Source organism: Colobus angolensis, unplaced genomic scaffold (assembly GCF_000951035.1).
Source record: "Colobus angolensis palliatus isolate OR3802 unplaced genomic scaffold, Cang.pa_1.0 Scaffold449, whole genome shotgun sequence".
In the NCBI taxonomy this organism is placed as follows: domain Eukaryota; kingdom Metazoa; phylum Chordata; class Mammalia; order Primates; family Cercopithecidae; genus Colobus; species Colobus angolensis.
In genome coordinates, this window is record NW_012117921.1 from 674,280 (window position 1) to 698,598 (window position 24,319).

A 24,319-nucleotide genomic window follows, 5' to 3' on the forward strand; every position below is an offset into this window, starting at 1 on the left:
TGAGGCAGGAGAATCACTTGAACCTGGGAGGCAGAGGTTGCAGTGAGCCGAGATCGTGCCATTGCACTCCAGCCTGGGCAACAAAAGTGAAACTCTGTCTCAAAAAATAAATAAATAAATAAATTTAATTAAATTTAATTAATTAATTAACTGGTCATAGTGGCATGCAAGCCAAGCGACTCAGGAGGCTGAGGCAGGAGGATTGCTTGAGCTTAGGAGGTTGAGGCTGCAGTGATCCAAGTTCATGTCACTGTACTCCAATCTGGACAACAGAGTGAGGCCTTCTCTTAAAAAAAAAAAAAAAAAGTAAAAAGACTGTAGAGCCAGACTGCCTGGGTTCAAATTTCAGCTCTACTACTAACTTAGACAAGACACTCGACCTCTCTATGGCTTAGTTTCCTCATCTATGAATAAGCTTAAGAACAGTCTCAACCTCACAGTGTTGTGAAGATTGAAATATGCAAAACAGAGTAGTATATGTATATGTGATATAAAATATGCAAAGCAGAGTAGCATATGTATATGTAATAAGAGGCAAGTACAAATAAGAGCTATTATTATCATTAACATTATTGTTACATAAAAAGCATATTATTTAATTACCTGTAGTACAAAACAACATACTTAGTGAAAAATAACACTGGAAAACGAATCTTCAGTATTGAACTTCTAAGTGCCACAGAATGTGATTTATCGAGTGCCTACAGATATATTTATTGAAGTAAATATACAGATATAATTAAAGATTACTTTCTGTAAGCCCTGCGTGTTGAATGAGGCAGACTGAACTTTAAAAAAACAATCATATGCTGGCCAGGCTTGGTGGCTTACGCCTGTAATCCCAGCACTTTGAGAGGCTGAGACGGGTGAATTGCTTCAGTCCAGGAGTTGGAGACCACCCTGGGCTACATGGTGAAACTCTGTCTCTACTAAAAATACAAAAAATTGGCCCGGCATGGTGGCACACACCTGTGGTCCTACCTACTTGGGAGGCTGAGGTAGGAGGATCACCTGACCCCAGGATCTCAGATCATACCACTTGCACTCCTGCCTGGGTGACAGAGACCTTGGTTTTTGTTGTTGTTGTCTGTTTGTTTAAGTCATTGTGCCCTCGAATACAGAGTCATTGTGCCCTCAAATACTCCTCAAATACAGAGGAGTATTTGAGACTCCTCTTTCTTAATCTTATTCTTAAATTTAGCTGAGCTTGATGGCTCACTCCTTTAATCTCAGCACTTTGGGAGGCCAAGGAGGGAGGATCACTTGAGCCCAGGAGTTCGAGACTAGCCTGGGCAACATGGCAAAACCCCATCTCTACAATTATTACAAAAAAATTAGCTGGGCATAGTGGTGTGCACCTGTGGTCCTAGCTACTCGGGAGGCCGAGGTGAAAGGATGGCTTGAGCCCAGCTTGAGGCTGCAGTGAGCAGTGATGGCACCAATGCACTCCAGCTTGGGTGACAGAGTGAGAGCCTGTCTCCAAAACAAACAAAAAAAAAGAAAGAAAAAGAAAATAAAGAAAAAGAAAAAGTTATTAAATCTTTCTCCACACCTCTCGAAATATTTTCAAACTTACAGAATGTTGCAGGAATAGTACAAAGAGCACCCACATTCCTTCCGCTCAGGTTCCTCAGTTGGTACCTTGTATCACATTTGAGGTGTGTGTGTGTGTGTGTGTGTACCCTACCATTTTCTCTTTCTGAACGATTTGAGAGCAAATTGCAGACATGAAGCCCCTGGGCTCCCCAGTGAGTATTCTGCCCATCAAAGGACACTCTACTACATAACCACAATATGACCCTCCAGATAAGGAAATCCACGCTGATTCAATGCTTCCAGCCAGTACTGAGACCCCATGCAAGTTTCACCAACTGTCCCAATGATGTCTTTTTGCTTTCTCATCCACAACCACTCCAGGAACACATGCTCCATTTAGTTGTCGTCTATTCCTTCTCCTTCTATCTGGAGCCATGGTGTCTCAATCTTTCCCTGTCATTCCTGCCTTTGACAGTTTTCAAGAGTATAGACCTTTCATTCTGTAGTGTTACTAGGAACTATCTCTACCCACAGAACACTTCTGATGCAAATGTGTGGGTTTTTTTTTCTCATGACAACCAGTTCTCCAACTCTCCAGACACCAGCCAGGTGTCCAACAATTCAGTAGAATTCTGACACTATAGACCTGGAGTTAGCGTTAGATCCCACAGGTTAAAGGGCTCAGTCTCACAAGACGGCCCCCATTTAAAATGCTAATCTCAAGTCCTGGGTCTCCCATACTTCTAATTGACTCGCTAAAACTCAAGGGTTCCCACAACACCTTGGATTTGCTAATTTGCTAGAACAGCTTACAGAACTCAGGAGTGCTCTTTCCTTACTAGTGTATTTTAAAGGATACAGCTCAGAAACAGCCAATGGGAGAGATGCAGGGGGCAAGGTCTAGGTCAAGAGATACAGAGCTTCCATGCTTTCTCTGGGCGCGCTGCCCTCTAAGTACCTTAATGCATTCACCAACTCAGAAACTCTCTAAACTCTGTCTTTTAGGAGTTTTATGGAGGTCCTGTTACTTAGGTATGATTGACTAAATCATTGGCTATCAGTGATTAACTCAACCTTCAGCTCCCCTCCTCTACCTGGAGGTCAGGGGGTGGGGCTCCAAGTTCAAATCTTTTTTTTTTTTTTTTTTGAGAAGGAGTCTTGCTCTGTCGCCCAGGCTGGAGTACAATGGTGAGATCTCAGCTCACTGCAACCTCCCCATCCCAGGTTCAACCAGTTCTCCTGCCTCAGCCTCCCAAGTAGCTGGGATTACAGGCACGTGCCACCAGACCCAGCTAATTTTTGTATTTTTAGTAGAAACAGGGTTTCATCATGTTGGCCAGGCTGGTCTTGAACTCCTGACCTCGTGATCCACCTGCCTCGGCCTCCCAAAGTGCTGGGATTACAGGTCTAAGCCACCGTGCCCAGCCCCAAGTTCAAATCTTCTAATCACATGGTTGGCCTTTCTGATGACCAGACCCCATTCTGAAGCTATCTAAGGGTCTTTGGGCACCAGTCAACTCATTAGCATATAAAAAAGATAACTCTTGTAGCTCCAGAGATTCCAAGGGTCCTTAGAAGTTCTTGTGTCAGGAACCTGGGACTGAGACAAAAATAGTATAATAAAAGATGTTTCCATCACACCTATCACTGAGGAAATTACAAGGGTTTCAGGAGCTCTGTGCCAGGAGAGGGGACAGAAGACCAGGTGTATGTTTCTTATTGTATCACAACATCACAAGGGTGAACCTCAAATTGGATTTGTCTGATTTTTCCTTTTGACTAGTATTAGAAGCCATGCGTTCTTGGCCGGAATTCTTTAGAAATGGCGCTGTGCTCTTCTCATTACATCGCCACGGACAAACAATGTCACTGTGTCCCACTGCTAATAATGTTAACCTTCATTACCTGGAAAAGTTGATGTTTGTCAGGTTTCTTGGCTAGGCACAGTGGCTCATGCCTGTAATCCCAACACTTTGGGAGGCCAAGGCAGGTGGATTGCTTGAGCTCAGGAATTCAATAGTGGACAACATAGTGAAACCTCTTCTCTACAAAAAAACACAAAAATTAGCTGGGCATGGTGGCACGTGCCTGTAGTCCCAGCTACCCGGGAGACTGAGGTGGGAGCATGGCTTGAGCCTGGGAGATTGAGCCTGCAGTGAACTGAGATTGCGCCCCTGCACTCCAGTCTGGGTTGATAAAGCGACCCTGTGTCAAAACAAAACAAAATAAGAACCCTCAAACATTATTTTTGCCTTTGTAATTGAACAGTATTCTGTGGGGAGATGTTTTGAAATGACGCCAACATATTGTTCCTCATGGACCCTCACTCGTTAGCCTTAGCATCTGTAGAACCCTCAGCTTCCACTGTGGTGATGGTCTATTGAGATTTTCTATTTCTATCAGTCCTTCTATATTTGTTAGTTGGCATTCTACTGTAAGAGCGTTTTCCTTTCTCCCTATTCATTCAATAACTCATTCACTCACTCACTCATTCATGTAAGTATGAATTCATTGATTTCTTTTCTTCCAATGAGTTGTATCCATTGACATCACTATTTTCTTTTTTTTTTTTTTTTGAGACGAGATCACACCACTGCATTCCAGCCTGGGTGACAGAGTGAGACTCTGCCTCAAAAAAAAAAAAAAAAAAAGTTACCTAGAACAACTAACATAGGTGTGAGGGAATAAGAGCATGGCTTTTTTTTTTTTTTTTTTTTGAGACGTATTCTTGCTCTGTTGCCCAGGCTGAAGTGCAGTGGCTCAATCTTGGTTCACTGCAACCTCTGCCTCCTGGGTTCAAGCAATTCTCCTGCCTCAGCCTCCCGAGTAGCTGGGACTACAGGCGCCTGTCACCGCGCCCGGCTAATTTTTTGTATTTTTATAGAGACGGGGTTTCACCACGTTAGGCAGGATGGTCTCGATCTCCTGACCTTGTGATCCGCCCGCCTCGGCCTCCCAGAGTGCTGGGATTACAGGCGTGAGCCACCGCGCCCGGCATGACATCACTGTTTTCATACTCAAAATTTCCCAGCTTTGGCTAGTAGGAGCCCCTTCAAGATAGATACTGGGTCCTTTTGACATGTCCTCATCATTATTTGAGCACTTCCTTGGTTTCTGGCACAAAAAGATGCTTCAGACTCATCTTGTACTTTTCCTGCCCCAGGAGCCTTGATTCCTTTCACAAGATGGTGTTTGGAAGCCGTGATCTAGGCCTTCAGTGAGCACCTTTCTACTGGGTATCATTGCTTCTAGGCCGTTTTCAGTGGACAGAGCTAGAAAATAAATGTATGTATCTGTGTACACACACATACATACGTCTCTATTTTTATGTGGGTATACATAAAATAAAAAACTATGAGTTTCTGTTTATCTCCAATTGCAATCTAATAATCCAATGTTCTTTCTAATCATTCACTTTTATAAAATCACTTCTCTGACAGTGATTCCATTATCCTCTGATTATAGATTCCACTAGCCTCACTGTATTTACATTTTCACTCAGTTTTCTAATTTTTTTTTTTAGATGGAGTCTCGCTCTGTTGCCCAGGCTGGAGTGCAGTGGTGCAATCTCAGCTCACTGCAATCTCCGCCTCCTGGATTCAAGCAATTCTCCTGCCTCAGTCTCCTGAGTAGCTGGAACTACAGGCACGCACCACCACACTCGGCTAATTTTTGTATTTTTAGTAGAGATGGAGTTTCACCAGGTTGGCCAGACTGGTCTTAAACTCCTGACCTCAGGTGATCCACCTGCCTCGGCCTCCCAAAGTGCTGGGATTACAGGTGTGAGTCACCACACTCAGCCTCAATTTTCTAATTTTCTCAGTGTAACTAATCACCCAATCACAATAACCACTTCCTTCTCTTTATCACCTGTAACTGCCTCCTTGACCATGGAACATACCAGTATCTCCTTGCAGCCCCCACTACAAGAGGGCCCTCTTCCTTCCCCTCACTGTCCCTCTTCCTTGCCCCAGGGCACACTAATGTGTCCATGCTGGTCCCCCTACCCCTCCCAGTGCTCTAATTCTTCTACTACCAGGCAGGCAGAAACCCTCCACAACCTTGCTACTCCATTTCTTGGCCTCCAGGCATGCCAACGCCTCTGCGTCCATGTCCCTTCTGCCTCCTTTCTCAGTGTGCAGAGCATACGGACACCCCAGGGGACGATAAAGAAGGGAAGGAAAACTGCATGTCTCATTTTTACTTCCAAATTTTAAGTTTATTTCAATGTGTTTCTGCCAAAACTTTAATGGGATTTTAACTCTCTGTGCCTCAATTTCAATTGTTGCTTATGAGATACCTTGTAAGCCTACATGAGCCTGTGCAGGGCCCACCCCAAAGGCTGCCACCAGCAGGCTTAGTGTATCATGGGAATATGTATTAAAGAACTACCATTAAGTAGTGTGTGATTCAAGTAGTATATACAGGTTTTAGAAGACCTGATGTTAAACATCTCTCTAATAGTTTCTTAATTAATTGAAAAATATCCTTATTCCCAACAGTAGTTGTATATTCAAATTGGGTCAAAGTGAAGAGAAAATTACATAGTTTCTTAACTGCTTAATAAGCCCTTTCTTCTTACCTCTGATGTGTGCTAAGGGGGCTGCTAAATGCCATCTTTACAAGGAATTTAATTTAACATTCTTTCTGTAAAAATATTGACCTCCTTGTAGATATGATCAATATATCTTGATCTTATTGATTAAATGTTGATTTCTTTTCTGTGTAATAGAACCCAGTTTTTGAAATTCAAGAGCGGCAAGAGGAAATAGTGGAAACAAACCCTGATTGTAATGATTCCAAGATGATAATAAAGGTAAACTCACTTATTTTCATAAACCTGAATTACGAGCAGTGGTGTTCTCCTGTAGAAAAAAATATGGATTTGTTTAGAAAACTCAGCTTTCTTTTCTTTTTCATCTAAGAATATACCCAGATTTAGCTAAATTATACTTTGCTTTGTGTGTATGGATCTATGTCTTCATTTTAGGAAGAGGAGTTTCCTGTTGTACCTCCCATATGAGCACCCCTGAGTTATTTTTAATCTCTTTAGACTTGTCAAGGCTTCATAAGCACTAGGCATTATTCATTACAATTCTTGAGTCCAGGAATGATTTATTATAGATAATTTTTTTTCTTGAGATAGGGTCTCACTCTGTCGCCCAGATTGAAGTGCATTGGTGTGATCACAGCTCCCTGTAGCATCGACCTCCTGGGCTCAGACTTCTGAGCAGCTAAGACTACAGGTGTGTGCCATCACACCCAGCTAATTTTTAAAATTTTCGTGGAGATCTTGCTGTGTTGCCCAGGCTAGTCTTGAACTCCTGGGCTCAAGGGACCCTCCTGCCTTGGCCTCCCAAAGCACTGAGATTACAGGTGTGAACCATTGTGCCCAGCCTGTAGATAATTATGGATCATGGAATTTCGTATTTGAAAGGCATCTTGGAGGAGGCTATGTGATTTATCTTACAGATGAGGAAACAGGCAGAAAGGGAATATGACTTGCCCAAGACCACATAGAGGATTAGAGGAAAATTGGAAATAGAAACTAGTGTCCTAATTTCCATTCTGTTGCCCTCTCCATTATATCAAAAGGCCACAGGGGAGGAAAAACGACCAGGCACCTGAGTGATGAAATAGCTCCCCTCAGTGTCCTTTCTGTGGTATTACAGAAGGACTCGGGACATCTGTTTTCCCATGGAAGCAAAGGCTGGTCTTTCTGATGATTGCTGCGTAGTGAGAGTCCATGGGAGGCACATCTTGGTGACCCTTCCACTTGCAAACTAAAACCGTGGCACAGAAATCAGCACAGTTAGAAATGGGCTGACATACGCGGATTGGTAGCTGGAATTAGCCCAAGTGGGGAGGAAAAAACTGTGTCTGAAAATCTTTTAAAATAAAATACATTATGCATATGAAAAAGAATAAAGAATTACGTAATGAGAAGTTGGATTCCCACCCCAAAGATTAAAAAATAAATCATTGCTGAATCAGTTGGAGCCCCCAGTGTATCCCTCTTGGGACATCTTCCTGTTCCCTCATGGCAACCACTAACATGAATTTGCTACTTATTCTTCTTTCTCTTTTATTCATAGTATCCACAAACTTTAGTTTAGTTTTTCATGATTTTGTATTTTATTTAAACAATATTATACTGCAAGTTTTCTTCTGCAGCTTCCCTTACCATTCAGCATCATGCTGTGACCTTACGTGGTCATTACTGGTAGCTTTAGTTCATTTATTTTCACTGCTATATAGAATTATTGGAGAAGTATTTTTATTCATTCCCTATTTGTTGGACATTTGGATTGTTTTCAGATTTTTGTAACACAAACAGTGTTGTTACAAACTTTGTGGTACAGGACCCAGTGTGTATATGTGTAAGAATTTTTTTTCTGATTGCGTGATTGTACCTACAAGTAGGACTGTTGAATGGAAGGGGTCTACCCATGTTCAACTTAAGAGATTATATTAAATTGCTCTACAACATGGTTGCACCATTTTTTGCTTCCCCCAGCAATATATTAAGAACTCCAGGAGCTGGGCATGGAGGCTAATGCCTATGATCCCAGCACTTTGAGAGTCCAAGGTGGGAGAAGTTCAAGTAAGGAGTTCAAGACCAACCTGGGCAACATAGCAAGACCCTGTCTCTAAAAATAAAATTTAAGAAAAAAATTAGCTTAGCAGTCCTCACTTCTCAGGAGACTGAAGCAGAAGGGTGGCTTGAGCCTGGGAGTTCAAGGCTACAATGAGATTTGATCCTGCCATTGCATTCCAGCCTGGGAGACAGAGCAAGATCCTGTCTTAAAAAAGAAAAAAAATGCTCCATTGTTGTAAATCTTCTTCAGAATTTAGCGTTGCTAGATTTATTTTTCTCAATGTGGTGGGTGTAAGATGGTATTTTATTATTGTAATTTGTATGTATTTTATTATTAATAAGTTTGGGCATCTTTTCACAATTATTGGTCATTTGTGTTTTCTCATCTGTGAAATGCCTATTCATGTCTTTTGCCCATTTTTTATTAGGTTGTTTATCTTTTTCTTGTTAATTTATAGGAGTTCCTTATATATTGTGGTTACCAATTTTTTGTTAGCTATATGTGTAGCACGTATCTTCTAGTAGTTTTGACTTATCTTTTTACTCTCTTCTTGGTGCCTTTTAAAAATTAAATGTGCTTATATTTGTAGTTTTTATTTTGAAGTAATTTCTTTTCTTTTCTTTTCTTTTTTTTTTTTGAGACAGAATTTTGCTCTTGTTGCCCAGGCTGGATTGCAATGGCATGAACTCGGCTCACCTCAACCTCCATCTCCCGGGTTCAAGCAATTCTCCTGCCTCAGCCTCCTGAGTAGCTGGGATTACAGGCGTGCACCCCCAAACCTAGCTAATTTTGTATTTTTAGTAGAGACGGGGTTTCTCCATGTTGATCAGGCTAGTCTTGAACTCCCGACCTCAGTTTATCTGCCCGCCTCGGCCTCCCAAAGTGCTGGGATTATAGGCTTGAGCCACCGTGCCCAGTCTATTTTGAAATAATTTCAAACCATGTAAGAAGAATTCTTACATGGCCATATTGAATCTAACCATACCCAAATTCACCAATGGTTAAGATTTTTCCATCTGTGTTTTACAATTTTATCTATCTTTTTTCCTTGACCTATTTGAGATCAGACTGAAGACATCATGTTTTTTTGACCTCTGCCAAAATTTCAGTATGTATTTCCTAGAATAAAGACATTATATCACTTCTATAACCACAGTACAATGACAAGAATCAAGATTTTTAAAAATTGAGGTGAAATTTACACAACATAAAATTAGCTATTTTAAAGTGCACAATTTAAGGCTGGGCATAATGGCTCACGCCTGTAATCCCAGCACTTTGGGAGGCCAAGGCAGGCAGATCATCTGAGGTCAGGAGTTCGAGACCAGTTTGGCCAACATGGTGAAACCCCGTCTCTACTAAAAATATAAAAATTATCTGGGCATGGTGGTGCATGCCTGTAATCCCAGCTACTCGGGAGGCTGAGGCATGAGAATCACTTGAACCCAGGAGGTGGAGGTTGCAGTGAGCCAAGATTGCGCCAATTCACTCCAGCTTTGGCAACAAGAGGGAAACTCTGTCAAAAAAAAAAAATTAATTAAATAAATAAATAAACAAATAATATAGTTCACGATCCAGTGGCATTTAGTACATTCAAACTGCTGTGAAACCACCACCTCTATTTTAGTTCCAAAACATTTTTGTCACCCTAAAATAAAACCAATACCCATTAAGCAGTTACTCCCCAGTCACTCCACCCCCCCACCCCACTCCACCCCTGCAGCAGCTATCAATCTGCTGTTTTAATGGATTTACTTCTTCTGGAGATTTCACATAAATGGAATCGTTCAATGTGTGATGTTTTGTGTTTCGTTTCTTTTGCTTAGTATAAGGTTTTTGAGGTTCATCCATGTTGTCCATGTATTTGCATCAGCACTTCATTCCTTTTTATGGCTGAATTATATTCCATTATATGTAAAAACCACAATTGGTTTATTCATTTATCCACTGATGGACATTTGGGTTGTTTCTACCTTTTGGCTGTTGTGAACAGTGCCACTATGAACATTCATGTTCAAGTATTTGAGTACCTGATTTCCATTTTTTTTGGCTAGGTACCTAGGAGTGGAATTGCTGGGTCATATAATAATTCTATGTCTGACTTTCGGAGAAAGTGCCAAACTGTGTTCTGCAGCGACTGGGCCATTTTACATTACCACTAGCAATGTATGAGGGTTGCAATTTCTACACTACACATCCTTGTCAACACTTGCTATTTTCCTTTTTTTTTTTTTTTAAGACAGAGTCTTGCTCTGTCACCCAGGCTGGAGTGCAGTGGCACGATCTCGGCTTGCTGCAACCTCTGCCTCTTGGGTTCAAGCGATTCTCCTGCCTCAGCTGGGATTACAGTTGCCTGCCACCATGCCCAGCTAATTTTTGTATTTTTAGTACAGATGGTGTTTCACCATGTTGGCCAGGCTGGTCTCGAACTCCTAACCTGAAGTGATCCACCCACCTCGGCCTCCCAGAGTGCTGGGATTACAGGTGTGAACCACTGTTCCCGGTCTTTTTTTTTTTTAATAGCCATTCTAATGGGTATCAAGTGGTATCTCATTGTAGTTTTGATTTGCATTTCCCTAATGACTAATGATGTCATTATCTTATTATATCATTATATCAAGATATGTCATTATTTTATTATAAGGAAGTTTATGTGCTTATTGGCCACTTCTATATCTTCTTTGGAGAAATGTCTGTTTAAGTCCTTTGCCCATCTTTAGACTGGGTTTTCTTTTTCTTTTTGAGTTGTAAGAATTCTTTATATATTCTAAATAACAGACTCCAGATATATGATGTGCAAGTTTTTTTTTCCAGTCTATACATTGTCTTTTTAACTATGCTCGCGGTGGCGGGCGCCTGTAGTCCCAGTTACTTCGGAGGCTGAGGCAGGAGAACGGCGCGAACCCGGGAGGCGAAGCTTGCAGTGAGTGGAGATCGCGCCACTGCACTCCAGCCTGGGGACACAGCTAAACTCAGTCTCAAAAACAAAAACAAAAACAAAAAACTATGTTGCCCAGGCTGGTTTCAAACTCCTGGGCTCAAGCGGTCCACCTGCCTGAGCCTCCTGAATAGCTGGGACTATTGGCATGCACCACCACGCCTGGCTACTTTCTTGATAATGTCCTTTATTACATAAAAGTTTTCTGAAGTTTGATTATGTGTCCTGGCATGGATTTCTTTGGGTTTATCTGATTTGAGTTCATGCAGCTTCTTGATCTGTAGATTTATGTCTTTTGCCAAATTTGGGACATTTTCAGTCATTATTTCTTCAAAAAAAATTTTAGCCGCACCTCATTCTTCTCTCTTTTAGGGACTCTGATGACACAAATGTTAGGTCTTTCATTACAGTCTCATAAGACCCTGAGACACTGTTTTTTGTTTTCTGTTTTCTGTCTGTCATTCAGTTTGGGTGATTTATATTGTTCTATCTTCAAATTCATTGATTCTTTTCTCTGTCTTCTCTATTCTGCTGTTGAGCCCATATTTTGGTTGTATTTTTTTCAGTTATATATATATTTTTTAAGGCAGAATTTCACTCTGTCACCCAGGCTGGAGTACAGTGGCACGATCATAGTTCACTGTAACCTCAAACTCCTGGGCTCAAACGATCCTCCTGCTTCAGCCTCCCGAGTAGCTGGGACTACAGGCACACACCATCATGCCTGGCTAATTTTTTTTTATCATTTATTTTTAGAGATGGGATCTCGCTTTGCTGTGCAGGCTGTCAGTTCTAAAATTTGCACTTGGGTCTTCTTTATATATTCTACTTCTCTGCAAAGAGTTTATATTTTTTCATTTATTTCAAACATGTTCATATTGTTCTTTGAAACATTTTATGATGGCTGCTTTAAAATCTTGGTGAGATAATTCCAACATTTGTGTCATCTTGGTGTCAGTGTCTATCATTGTCTCCCCTCACAAGACTCTGGGTGGTTTTGGTTTTTTTTTTTTTTTTTTTTTTTGAGGCAGAGTCTCGCTCTGTCGCCCAGGCTGGAGTGCAGTGGCCGGATCTCAGCTCACTGCAAGCTCCGCCTCCCGGGTTCACGCCATTCTCCTGCCTCAGCCTCCCGAGTAGCTGGGACTACAGGCGCCCGCCACCTCGCCCGGCTAGTTTTTTGTATTTTTTAGTAGAGACGGGGTTTCACTGTGTTAGCCAGGATGGTCTCGATCTCCTGACCTCGTGATCCGCCCGTCTCGGCCTCCCAAAGTGCTGGGATTACAGGCTTGAGCCACCGCGCCCGGCCGGTTTTTGTTTTTTGTGTTTTTTTTTAGACGGAGTCTCTGTCTGTCACCCAGGCTGGAGTGCAGTGGTGTGATCTTGGCTCACTTTAACCTCCACCTCCCAGGTTCAAGCAATCCTCCTGCCTCAGCCTCCTGAGTAGCTGGGATTACAGGTGCCCACCACCATGCCTGGCTAATTTTTTTTTTTTTTTTTTCAGTAGAGACGAGATTTCACCATGTTGGCCAGGCTGGTCTCGAACTCCACCTGCCTTGGCCTCCCAAAGTGCTGGAATTACAGGTATGAGCCACCACGCCTGGCCTTCTGGGTGGCTTTTAAATCTTGTTTTAGCAGACCTTCTCTGACTGTACATTGGTGGGAAAAGAGGGGCACTACCTCTTTACTGCCAGGTGGAGGTAAAAGTCCAGGCTCCCACTGGGGACACCTTTGGGTGTGTGGAGGCAGAGGATGCCTCCTTACTACTGGGTTGCTGGGAGGGCCTCCCATGTGGCCTCCATTGACACCACCCAGGCGGGGAGCAGGAGAGTTTGCCACATGGGGGTGAAAGTCCAGGCTTCTTATGTACCTTGGCTGGTGGGGGTGGAGGTGGGCTGTTTGGCTGCCACAAGGAAGTTAATGTCACAAAGTTTTTTGTCTTACTAGGCTGCCTTTTTCCTTGTCTTTTGGCTTTTCCGGGAGCTTTTTTTTCACCTGCATCCCTTGGTGTTTCCAGGTTGTCAGCCCCTTCAGCTTCCAGTCCAGGATATATAAGGTAAAAAGAAAACCACGGGAACTCACCACCTTGTCTTCCCTGAGTCTCAAGCTCCCTGGCCCATCGACCTTCTCTCTGTATCTTCCAGAGTCTTCATAGGCTTGTTTTAGGTATAATGTCCAGGGGGATTGGCTGTACTTAGCAGAATAAATTGGAAGAAGTACATCTACCCCAATTTGTTCCCAATACCATTTTCCAATGGTCCATTTTTTTTCTTCTGAGCTGCAATGTTAGCTCTTGTCATATATCAAGTTTCCATATAGACATCGGTATTTTTTAATGGATTATTTATTTATTTACTTTAAAATTTTAGATTCAGGGGGTACATGCGCAGGTTTGTTACACAGGTATATTGTGCGGTGCTGAGAGTTGGGCTTCTGATGATCCCATCACCCAGGTAGTAAACATAATACCCAATACTATGTTTTCAACCCTTGCCTTCCTTGCTCCCCCTTTCGGAATCCCCTGCTTGTTTCCATCTTTGTGTTTCTGTGTATTTAAATGGGTATTTTAATGTCTTTATATTTACTGAAATTCCCTTTAATGTCCTTCAGTAAGATTGTATAATTTTCTTAGTAAAGGACATGCTAATCTTTTGTTAGCTTTATTAGTAGATAGGCTTTTAATTTTTGCTTCATTGGGAATAGGAACTCTTTTAAAGCATATTTTAAATTGTTGCTGGTGTATAGAAATGAAGTTGACTTCTGTATATTGATTTTACAACAATAAACTTTTTGCAATTATAGTACTTTTTCTGCAGATTATTTTGTAGCCTGGTTTGAATATCTTTAATTTCTTTTTGTTTTACTGTGCTGGCTAAGGCTTTTCATTATACTAGTGTAGGAGAATGACGACAGTGGACATTCTTTTCCTTTGTCCTGATTTTAAAGGAAATACATCTAATATTTTACCTTTGAGTATGACTTATGGTGTAGGTTTTCGAAGATGTCTTTTATCAAGTTAAGGAAGTTCCTATTCCTGGTTTACTAAAAGTTGTTGTTTTTTTTTTTTTTTTTTTGAGACAGATTATAGCTCTGTCACCCAGGCTGGAGTACAGTGGCATGGTCTCGGCTCACTGCAACCTCCATCTCCCGGGTTCAAGCGATTCTCCTGCCCCAGCCTCCCAAGTAGCTGGGATTACAGGTGCACACCACCATGCCCGGCTAATTTTTGTATTTTTAGTAGAGGTGGAGTTTCACCATGTTGGCCAGGCTGGTCTCGAACTTCTGATCTCAAGTGATCCACCCCCCTCAGCCTCCCAAAGTTTTGGGATTACAGGCGTGAGCCACCTCCCCTGGTTGCTAGAAGATTTTTTAAAAATCGGGAATGGAGATGATAATAAGGTTTTTAACCTTTCTTTTGTTAATGTGGTACAGATAATTTTTAAAGCCTTTTAATTAATTCAAAATCATTACTTGGGTTAAGAGAACACAACACTTTAAATAAAGGCTTTATCAAATCAGGACTCAGGCAAAAACAATGAAGTAAAAGTCTGCTATGATTATAGATCTTTTACTCACTTAATAATTTTTAATCAGTAAGAGGATTTGGAGTTAACTCAATTTTAAAGATCTATAAATCAAAAGGAGGTTTTTCTTTTTTTCTGCCTGTAAGCAGGTCATAACTTCCGGTTTGCTATGTCATTTGTAAAAGTGTCCAATTCTACATATAGGCCTTTAAGAAATAATTGCATTATTGAATTAGAGCGGTTGGAGAATGTATTATGTTTCAGTTTGGACAGAATGCCATCCCCAAGCTTCAGGGACATCCCTGCCTTCTGACTTCTCCAAGTCCAGTGGTAAGGCGTATTGGGAGAATAAGAGAAAGAAAGGGTAGGAAACTGGGCTCTCAGCACCCTTTTCTTAACTTCCCTTAATTGTAGGTGTCAGCCTGTGAAATTTTGGCCAGCTTCAAGCCTACATGGTAAATATATGTCTTGTGGAAATGCAAACAAACTTGTATTTCTTTATGGACAGTTAGTGATGGCTTTAGTCAAGGTAGATTATTTTTAAAAAACCAAATGTAGGCTGGGTACTGTGGCTCATGCCTATAATCCCAGCACTTTGGGAGGCTGAGGCGGGCGGATCACTTAAGGTCAGGAGTTCAAGACCAGCCTGGCCAACATAGTGAATCCCCATCTCTACTAAAAATACAAAAATTAGCCAGGCATGGTGGCGTGTGCCTGTAATCTCATGTTAACCCAGTGTTTTGTTGTTAACTATAATGTGACACAATATGACATAAAATATCATATGCAATATTATTTCAGATTGACTATGATATACCTAAGTAGGCCAGAATTAGCACAAAATAGTCCACCTGGAAAAAAAATCTGGGTTTAAATTATAGCTATGCCTTTTATGAATTGTGTTATCTAGGGCAAACAGTTTAGCTCCCTAAGCCTCTACTTCCTCTTCTGTAAAATGGTGACTGTAATAATTACGTCCTAGAGTTGTTAGAAAGATTAAGTGAATTGGCTGGGCGCAGTGGCTCACACTTGTAATCCCAGCACTTTGGGAGGCCGAGGCAGGTGGATCACAAGGTCAGGAGATCAAGGCCACCCTGGTGAAACCCCGTCTCTACTAAAAATACAAAAAAAATTATCTGGGTGTTGTGGCTCACACCTGTAATCCCAGCTACTCAGGAGGCTGAGGCAGGAGAATCACTTGAACCGGGGAGGCGGAGATTGCAGTGAGCAGAGATCACGCCACTGCACTCTGTCCTGGCAACAGAGCAAGACTCTGTCACAAAAAAAAAAAAAAAGAAAAAAAAAAAGAAAGAAAGATTAAGTAAATTGAAGTATGTGAAATGCCCAAGATAATAGATGTCAGAACATGGTATTTCTAATTCCTTCCACTATCATGCTGCAGTACCATGTGGTGATTATGGGCAGGGACTGTGGGGCTCCACTGCCTCACCAGCTGTGTCAGTGTGGGAAAGTTACTTAAACGTTCTATGCCTCAGGGCTCTCATCTGTAAAATGGGCATAATAAAAGCACCTTTCTCATAGGGTGGTTTTGAGAATGAATTTAGTTTATTGATATAAAAGGCTTAGAATGGTGCCTGGTGCACAGGGAATGCCATATACGTGGTAGCTAGTGTTGTACTGAGACAGTCACAGTGTGTTGTATTGGCATATCTCTGACTTACTACTTTTATAACTAACTACAGCTGTGGCCAGCAATATGCTTCAGGCCTTGGGAGTGTGGTGGAATTTTTGGACTTGAATGCCAAGGGCATAGCAAAGAGGGTGGAAAAGCAGAGGGGGCCACGTATTCCCCAGCTCTGGGCTCCGAATGCTTTGCTAAAACAGCCATCTTTGCAGATTCTAGCTCTGGGCCTAAGGAGAAGAGAGCAAAGATATTATGTGTCTCCTGGGTGCCATTTACCCTCACTGAGCCACTGCTTTAATAAACACCAATATTTTTTAGCTCCACTGTAAATGTTGTTTATAGTGAAAATCATATTATAACAGCATTAATGGAATTTTTTAAAAGATGAAATATAAATCAACCATAAACACACCACTTGATGCAAAAACTGATTTTATTTTTTCAATTTACCTCTAGTTTTTGTTTACATGCATATCTAGTATATGTTTACACAGTAGACATCACTGTTTATGTACAATTATACCCTGTTTATTAATACTAATCAATAACAGTTTTCCCTGTTATATGGTCTTTATAATAGTAATTATTGATAGCTGCACAATCAGGTAGATAGGCCATAATTACTCCATTTTTGAAAATGACAATGTCCACCTTCTACATACTGCAGGAGAACTTTACATATGATTGATAGCAAAGAAAACAAATTGTAAAAGAAAAGGAAATCAAAGGCCTAAATCTCCTTATGGCACAAGGGGAGTATTTGATTGCTTAGGAGCTGTAAAATTCTATCATTTGATTTTGCAATGCATTTCTACCCCAAATGCTTTATTTCATGTATGTATTTTTAAATTTAAGAGAACTAAAAAGAAGTTGCATGTGATGGGTATGTGGAGGTTCATTATACTATTGTCTATTTTTGTATATGTTTAAAATTTTCCATAAGTAAAAAGCTTAAAAAAAATCTGCTTATAAATGATTTTTCCAATATCCTTGGAAATAGCTTGAAATATCTCTTGATGAACATGCCAACACTAGCCCACATGGCACCTTTGTGGGAAATTTCAAAGTATCTCTTCCTCAAGAGCTTTTGCTTCCCTGTTCCTGGAAGGGTATGTGGTAAGGGTATGTAAATCTACAGTGTCTACATGGGGAAAGGTGCTCCTTGCATGTGGCTCTCTTGCACGGTGCACAACTTCCCACATATGCAAGAGTTTTGCTTGGGTATCACTAAACCACTGTTGAGAACGTGTTTAAGAAGGGGGCACAGGGAGTACAAGGGAAGGGGAGGAGGCTGTAGCTGTTCCATCATTGGTGACCTGTACTGGGTAGAGGGTGACTAGCAGTGCGTGATGCTACAGCAAGTCATGCCCTCCCCAACCCACCCTGGGCTGGGACCCTTGGGCCTGCCGTAGGTCATAGTCCACACTCACTGGAGGGGTCCACTTTATGGTTGTGTCCTGACCACATCCTTGCTAAGACCCAGGCTCTCCTTTCTCCTGGTAGCTCCGTGATGAACACAAATGCCCCTCTTCTGTCGGACCCTCCAAACACTCCAGTCCAGGCTACCTTGGGATTGAGGTCATTACTCTCCTCTTGACTTTCCCTGTGCTTCTTGTTCTGTCCTGGTCTCGGTCAGTCCTTTCCCTGTCTGACGCTAGTCCCAGCTCCTTCTCCCACTCCTGGGAATTCTCCAGTTCCTGACTCACTGCAGCCTACAGGCTCTGACAGCACGGCAGGTGTCAGAAGGCGCCTCTTATGTTCAAGGGTCCTGGGCTTCCAGCAGAGGAGTAGATGGCAAGTTACCAGTAGCCCCAAATGTTAGATGCTGTGGCTTGATTAAAGAGAAATAGGAGACAGCTCCATGAGATCCAACAGATGGTCTGATTAGGGAAGAAGGAAGCCAGTGCAGAACACTTAAAAAATAGCCATGCTTGGTAGTGAGCTGTTTTGGATAGGGACGATTTGGCAAGCCCTTCTGAAATCTTCACAGCCGGCATCAGGCCTGGCACTCAGCAGCATGCAACAAATGTTCGTTAGATGAATAAATAAAACATAAGGGCTGGGCACAGTGGCTCACACCTGTAATCCCAGCACTTTGGGAGGCTGAGGCGGGTAGATTGCTTGAGTCCAAGAGTTCGAGACCAGCCTACCCAACACGACAAAACCCTGTCTCTACTAAAAATATTACACAAAAATTAGCCAGGTGTGGTGGAGCGTGCCTGTAATCTCTGCTACTCAGAAGGCTGAGGCAGGAGAACTGCTTGAACCCAGGAGGCAGAGGTTACAGTGAGCCAAGATCATGCCACTGCACTCCAGCTTGGGTGACTCTGTCTCCAAAAACAAACAAAAAAAACACTACAGTACAAAATGTATATATTAGGGCTGAAGAAATATAGCATAGAAGAGTGATCTAAGTGGATGAGAGTAATAAAGATTTCCTACACAGGGAAATTATTTTTAGAAACTGAAGGGTAGAGAGAAGTCTAGTGCAGTGGTCCAAGCACTGATAATAATACTGTGGAGCCTCTAGCAAGTTACTTAACCTTTCTGTCTCAGACTCATTTCCAAAACAGAATCGTGCTTACTAGACAGGGGCGGAGTGTTCCCTCGCAGGTGGCGCTCACTGGGAGGCCTCAGTGAGTTAATGGGTAAATGGAGCTTAGTGCTTGATCAATAGAATTAGCAACATCATCTGACATCCCATCTTCACATTCCTGAGAGTCCTCCACAATTGCTCCGACTTCTTTTACAAAGTAACATTTCATTTTCCTAAATTATTTTCTAATCCTTGTTCATAGTCAACTTGTTTTGTTAAAATTACTTTATTCTTTGTAGAAAATGATGCATGCTCATAAGGAAGAGCTCCAAGCAATAAAGTACAAATAAAGAAGCAAAATAGAGTTGATATTTAAGAACAGAGTGCTGTTCTCATCACGTGGCCCTAGTCCCTTGTATGTGTATTGTTCTCATGAGAGTCACTGAAGTAAAATATTACTCCATGGAACTTGGATGTTTTTGCTAATTCTTGAATAAAGACAAACAAGTTTGTATTATAAAGTATCAAGCTACTTTATCTAGATTTTTTCTAAATAAGAAAACTGAACTGACTTTTTCTAGAATAAAAACCGAGGTCATTTGTACAAGACATTGGAAACAAATTCCTCTTGACATTTTCTTTCTGTTTATCAGTGGCCCGAGGCTTCCACCACTAAACCCGAAGCTGTAGATACCTATTGCTTGGATTATAAGCCTTCCAAGGGAAGAAGGTAATGATGTTTTTTTAGCATATGTGGAAATTGATATTGCATCCTGTAACTCTGGAAAAACTCATTGTTCAGATTTATGTGAAGGGTTTAGCCTGAAAATAATCTGTCGAGAAAGGAGAAAGATTTGTAATATCCAACAATTTCAAAGCCAAAGTTTCTAGTTCATTGCTCATATTTAGAGATAAGGAAATAGGCCCAGGAGAACTGGGAGGACAGGGCAAAAGTCACAGTGGACTGAGATCACAACCCAAGTCTCCTGACATGTAGCCATTTGGAAACATTTCTTTCTATTTGCATCTTGGAAGATAAGCAAGAGGCAAAAAAAAAAAAAAAAAAAAAAAAAAAAAAAAAAAAATTTAAAAGGATGTAAGGGTGGGCGCGGTGGCTCTTGCCTGTAATCCCAGTACTTTAGGGGGCTGAGGCAGGTGGACTGCCTGAGGTCAGGAGTCGAGACCAGTCTGGCCAACATGGGGAAACCCCGTCTCTACTAAAAATACAAAAAAAATTAGCCAGACGTGGTGGCATGCACCTGTAATCCCAGGTACTCGGGAGGCTGAGGCAAGGGAATTGCTTGAACCAGGGAGGCGGAGGTTGCTGTGAGCCGACACGGTGCCACTGCACTCCAGCCTGGGTAACAGAGCGAGACTCTGCCTCAAAAAAATAAATAAATAAATAGAAAGGATATAAATATACAGTTAAATAGGAGAAATAAGACCTAGGGTTCAATAGGTCAGTAGAGTGGCTTTAGTTAACAATAACCCATTGAACACTTCAAAATAGCTAGAAGAGAATAATTTAAACATTCCTAGCATAAAGAGAAGATAAATATTTAAGGTGGTGGATATCCCAATTGCCCTGATTTGATCTTTACACATTATATGAAGGTAACAGAATAGCACATGTTGGCTAGGCACGGTGGCTCATGCCTGTAATCCCAGCACTTTGGGAGGCTGAGGTAGAAGGATCACTTGAGGCCAGGAGTTTGAGATCAGCCTAAGCAAAATAGTGAGACCTTGTCTCTACAGAAAAATTTAAAAATTAGCCAGGCATGGTGGTATGTGGCTACAGTCCCAGTTACCTGGGAGGCTGATGCAGAAGGATTAGTTGAGCCCAGGAGTTCAAGGCTACAATGCAGTGAGCATTCCAGCCTGGGCGACAGAGTTAGACCCTGTCTCAAAAAATATATATGTAATATAAAATTACATATACCCCAAAACATGTAAATCTATTATGTATCAATTTTTAAAAAGGAATAAAAAGAGTAGGTAGTTCAACTAAAAGCTCAAGACAGGCAATTGTATTAGTCAGAAAGTAAAGCTTTCTGGAGAGCTTCCTAACTTCTGAATAAACTTCAGAAGGTTTTGCAGAATTAGACTAGTGGAAACATAAGGCTCATGCTAAAAAATTTGAGAAAGTGCTCTTGCCCTTTTAAGTGCAAAATAAGCAGATTGCAAAGGCACTTTTTGTCTCCACCCTGAAAGGTGGTGTTTGTACCTGAGAAGGGAGGAAGGAGAGGGCCTGAGTACTGAGGCTTCCCATCCACTTATACAATTTCCCAGCGGGGACTTGGGGATCTGCAAGGCCTGTGGCAAGTCAGGCTTTATGCCGGCATTGAGAAGTGCTACACAAGTGGGCAGAAACAATGAAGAAATGCTTTGTGGGATTTGAGAGACCTCACATCCCCCAATACGCTGTTAATATCACTTGTTGAAATTACAGACTGGGCACAGTGGTTCACACCGTAATCCCAGCACTTTGGGAGGCTGAGGTGGGAGGATCCCTTGAGCCCAGGAGTTCGAGACCAGCCTGGGCAACATGGTGAGTCCTCGTCTCTACAAAAAAAATTATTTTTTAATTTTTTTGGAGACAGGGTCTCATTCTGTTATCCAGGCTGGAGTGCAGTGGCACAGTCATAGCTCACTGCAGCCTCGAACTCCTGGGCTCAACTGATTCTCCCATCTCAGCCTCCATGCCCGGCTAATTTTTTTTTTTTTTTTAGATGGAGTTTCACTCTTGTTGTCCAGGCTGGAGTGCAGTGGCACAGTCTCAGCTCACTGCAACCTCCGCCTCCTGGGTTCCAGCAATTCTCCTGCCTCAGCCTCCTGAGTAGCTGGGATTACAGCCGTGCGCCACCGCACCTGGCTAATTTTTGTGTTTTTAGTAGAGTCGGGGTTTCACCATGTTAGCCAAGCTGGTCTTGAACTCCTGACCTCGTGATCCACCCACCTCGGCCTCCCAAAATTCTGGGATTACAGGCGTGAGGCTCCGCGCCCGGCTCGTTCTCAGCTAACTTTTATATGTTTTGTAGAGACAGGGTTTCAAACTCCGGGGCTCAAGCAGTCTGCCTGCCTTGGCCTCCCAAAGTGCTGGAATTACAGGCGTGAACCACTGCACCTGGCCTACACATTTTTTTTTTTTAAATTAGTTGGGTGTGGTGGCATGTACCTGTGGTCCAAGCTACTCAAGAGGCTGAGGTGGGAGGATGTCTTGAGCCCAGGAGGTTGAGGCTGCTGTGAGCTGTGATTGTACCACTGCACTCCAGCCTGACAACAGAATAAGACTCTGTCTCAAAAAAAAAAGAAAAAAGAAAAAAGAAGAAGAAGAAATTAGCATAGGTTTTTAGTGAGAAGAGGCTATCTCTAAATCCCCACCATGACTGCACCCTTGGGCTTCAAGACATACTTTAAGGGGGTGTTCAGGTACACCGGAGCTGTCCAATCCTAACAGCCGCTGATGTTTTCACAGGTGGGCTGCAAAAGCACCAAGCACCAGAATCACATATGGGACTATCACCAAAGAGAGAGGCTACTGCGTGGAAGACCAGACTATTGAGAGCTGGAAAGAAGAAGGTTTCCCAGTGGGCTTGAAGCTTGCTGTGCTTGGTATTTTCATCATCGTGTTGTTTGTCTACATAACTGTGGAAAATAAGTCGCTGTTTGGTTAAGTAACTTAGGAGCAAAGCAATACTCCAAGTGAGGCCTCCTGCTTCAGGAAAGAACCAAAAAAGTACCCTGAAGGGCAAGCCTAGCCCGCAGCCCTCCCTTGCAGGGAGCCTTCCCTTGCCCTGTGCTGCTCTCACAGATTGGTATCTGGGCTCAGCCAGGTGGAAGGAACCAATGGGAGAACGAGGCACCTGTGTTAAGAGCACGATGGTTAGGAAATCCCCCAAGTCATGTCAGCTCTCATTAAAGGTGCTTCCATATTTGAGCAGGTGTCAAACAAGGAAACTCTCTGACATTTTTCTTTCTAACTATGGTGACAAGCCATAGGTCGCATTTTATTCACTTTTCCAATTGTATAGCCAACTCTGGGAAACAGCTAATTTATAGCAGAGAAATGTATCTAGTTTAGCAAACACAAAGAAGTGTCCAACACCATGGAAACAATTTAGAAGAGGATAGCATTTTTGCCTTTGAAACTTAGCAAGGTTCTAAAAAATTACCATCTGACAAAGGAATGTAATAACTATGGCCTCAGGGACCAGGCAGAGCTGTGTAGGCACCCGGCTCCTCTCTTTATCGGCCCTGTGACCTCAGGTGAGTTAGTTGTCCTCCCTGATTTTTAGTTTCAATTTTCAAGGGTAGGTAGAATAGGCCTCTTAGGGTGATTAAGAATTTGAGGAAATAATGTGCGTAATGTACTTAGTGTGGTCCACACCTGACTTGTAGCAAGTACTCAATAAATGCTTAAGCAATGTTACACTTTGGCACAATATTGGAGGAGCTAATTCTAGGTACAAAAAAGCACCAGAGGCTGGGCGTGGTGGCTCAAGCCTGTAATCCCAGCACTTTGGGAGGCCGAGGTGGGTGGATCACTTGAGGTCGAGAGTTCGAGACCGGCCTGGCCAACATGGTGAAACCCTGCCTCTACTAAAAATACAAAAAATTAGCTGGGCATGGTGGCACACGCTTGTAGTCCCAGCTACTCGGAGGCTGAGGCAGGAGAATCACTTGAACCCAGGAGGCGGAGGTTGCAGTGGGCAGAGATCGTGCCACTGCACTCCAGCCTGGGCAACAGCCTAGGCTCGTGATCCACTCGCCTCAGCCTCCCAAAGTTCTGGGATTACAGGCATGAGCCACCATGCCCAGCCTGAAAATGCTTATTTAAAAAAATTTTTTTTTAATAGCTTTATTGTGGAATTGCTTGAGTCCAGGAGTTCAAGGATGCAGTGAGCTGTGATCACACTACTTAACTCCAGCCTGGGCCCTGTCTCTTAAAACATATGTATAGGAGAGAGATAAATAATTTATATGCCGTACAATTCACCTACTGAGAGTTACAATTCAATTATTTTTAGTATATTCATAGAGTTATGCAATCATTCCCACAATAAATTTTAGAATATTTTCATCATTCCAAAAAGAAATCCTTAAGGTGTTTATTTTAATGGTAAACAAAAAAGGACACAAATTTGTTGTACCACATTATCACAACTGCACAACAGTGGAAGAAAATATGTCAAAATGTTAAGAGTACTTTGGTGACTGGGGCTCTAATTTTTCCCCCATTTCTACTTTTTAAATATTTTTAGATTTCTGTAAGCAGTGTATATCAGTTTGCTAATGAGAGAATATAAACATTAATTTTTAAAAATTGCATTCTGTCTGGATGTGGTGGCACATGCTTGTAATCCCAGCACTTTGGGAGGCTGAGGCGGGAGGATCACTTGAGGCCAGGGGTTTGAGACCAGCCTGGACAACATAGCAAGACCCTGCCTGTAAAACAAAAAAAGAAGAAGAAATTTGTGAGAAACTGCATACTGTATTACAGTTTGAATGCAAGGATCATAAAACTCTAGTAAGGCTGGCTTAAAC

The 24,319-nt window shown here is 42.1% G+C and overlaps 1 protein-coding gene across 5 annotated transcripts in view; it reads left to right on the forward strand.

The window, feature by feature from the left end:
• Window positions 1-22,728, forward strand: part of LEMD1 (LEM domain containing 1) — a 64,036-nt gene extending 41,308 nt beyond the window's left edge. For 3 of the 5 annotated variants that reach the window (XM_011957738.1, XM_011957737.1, XM_011957739.1), the window contains one exon: window positions 22,251-22,728. In XM_011957738.1, coding sequence (XP_011813128.1) covers window positions 22,251-22,372 — 122 coding nt within the window. In that variant the 3' untranslated portion in view covers window positions 22,373-22,728. Of the gene's footprint in view, window positions 1-19,428; window positions 19,506-22,250 lie in introns of all 5 variants that reach the window. The other 2 variants (XM_011957735.1, XM_011957736.1) reach the window with 1 other exon arrangement.
• The last annotated feature ends 1,591 nt before the right edge of the window (window positions 22,729-24,319 follow it).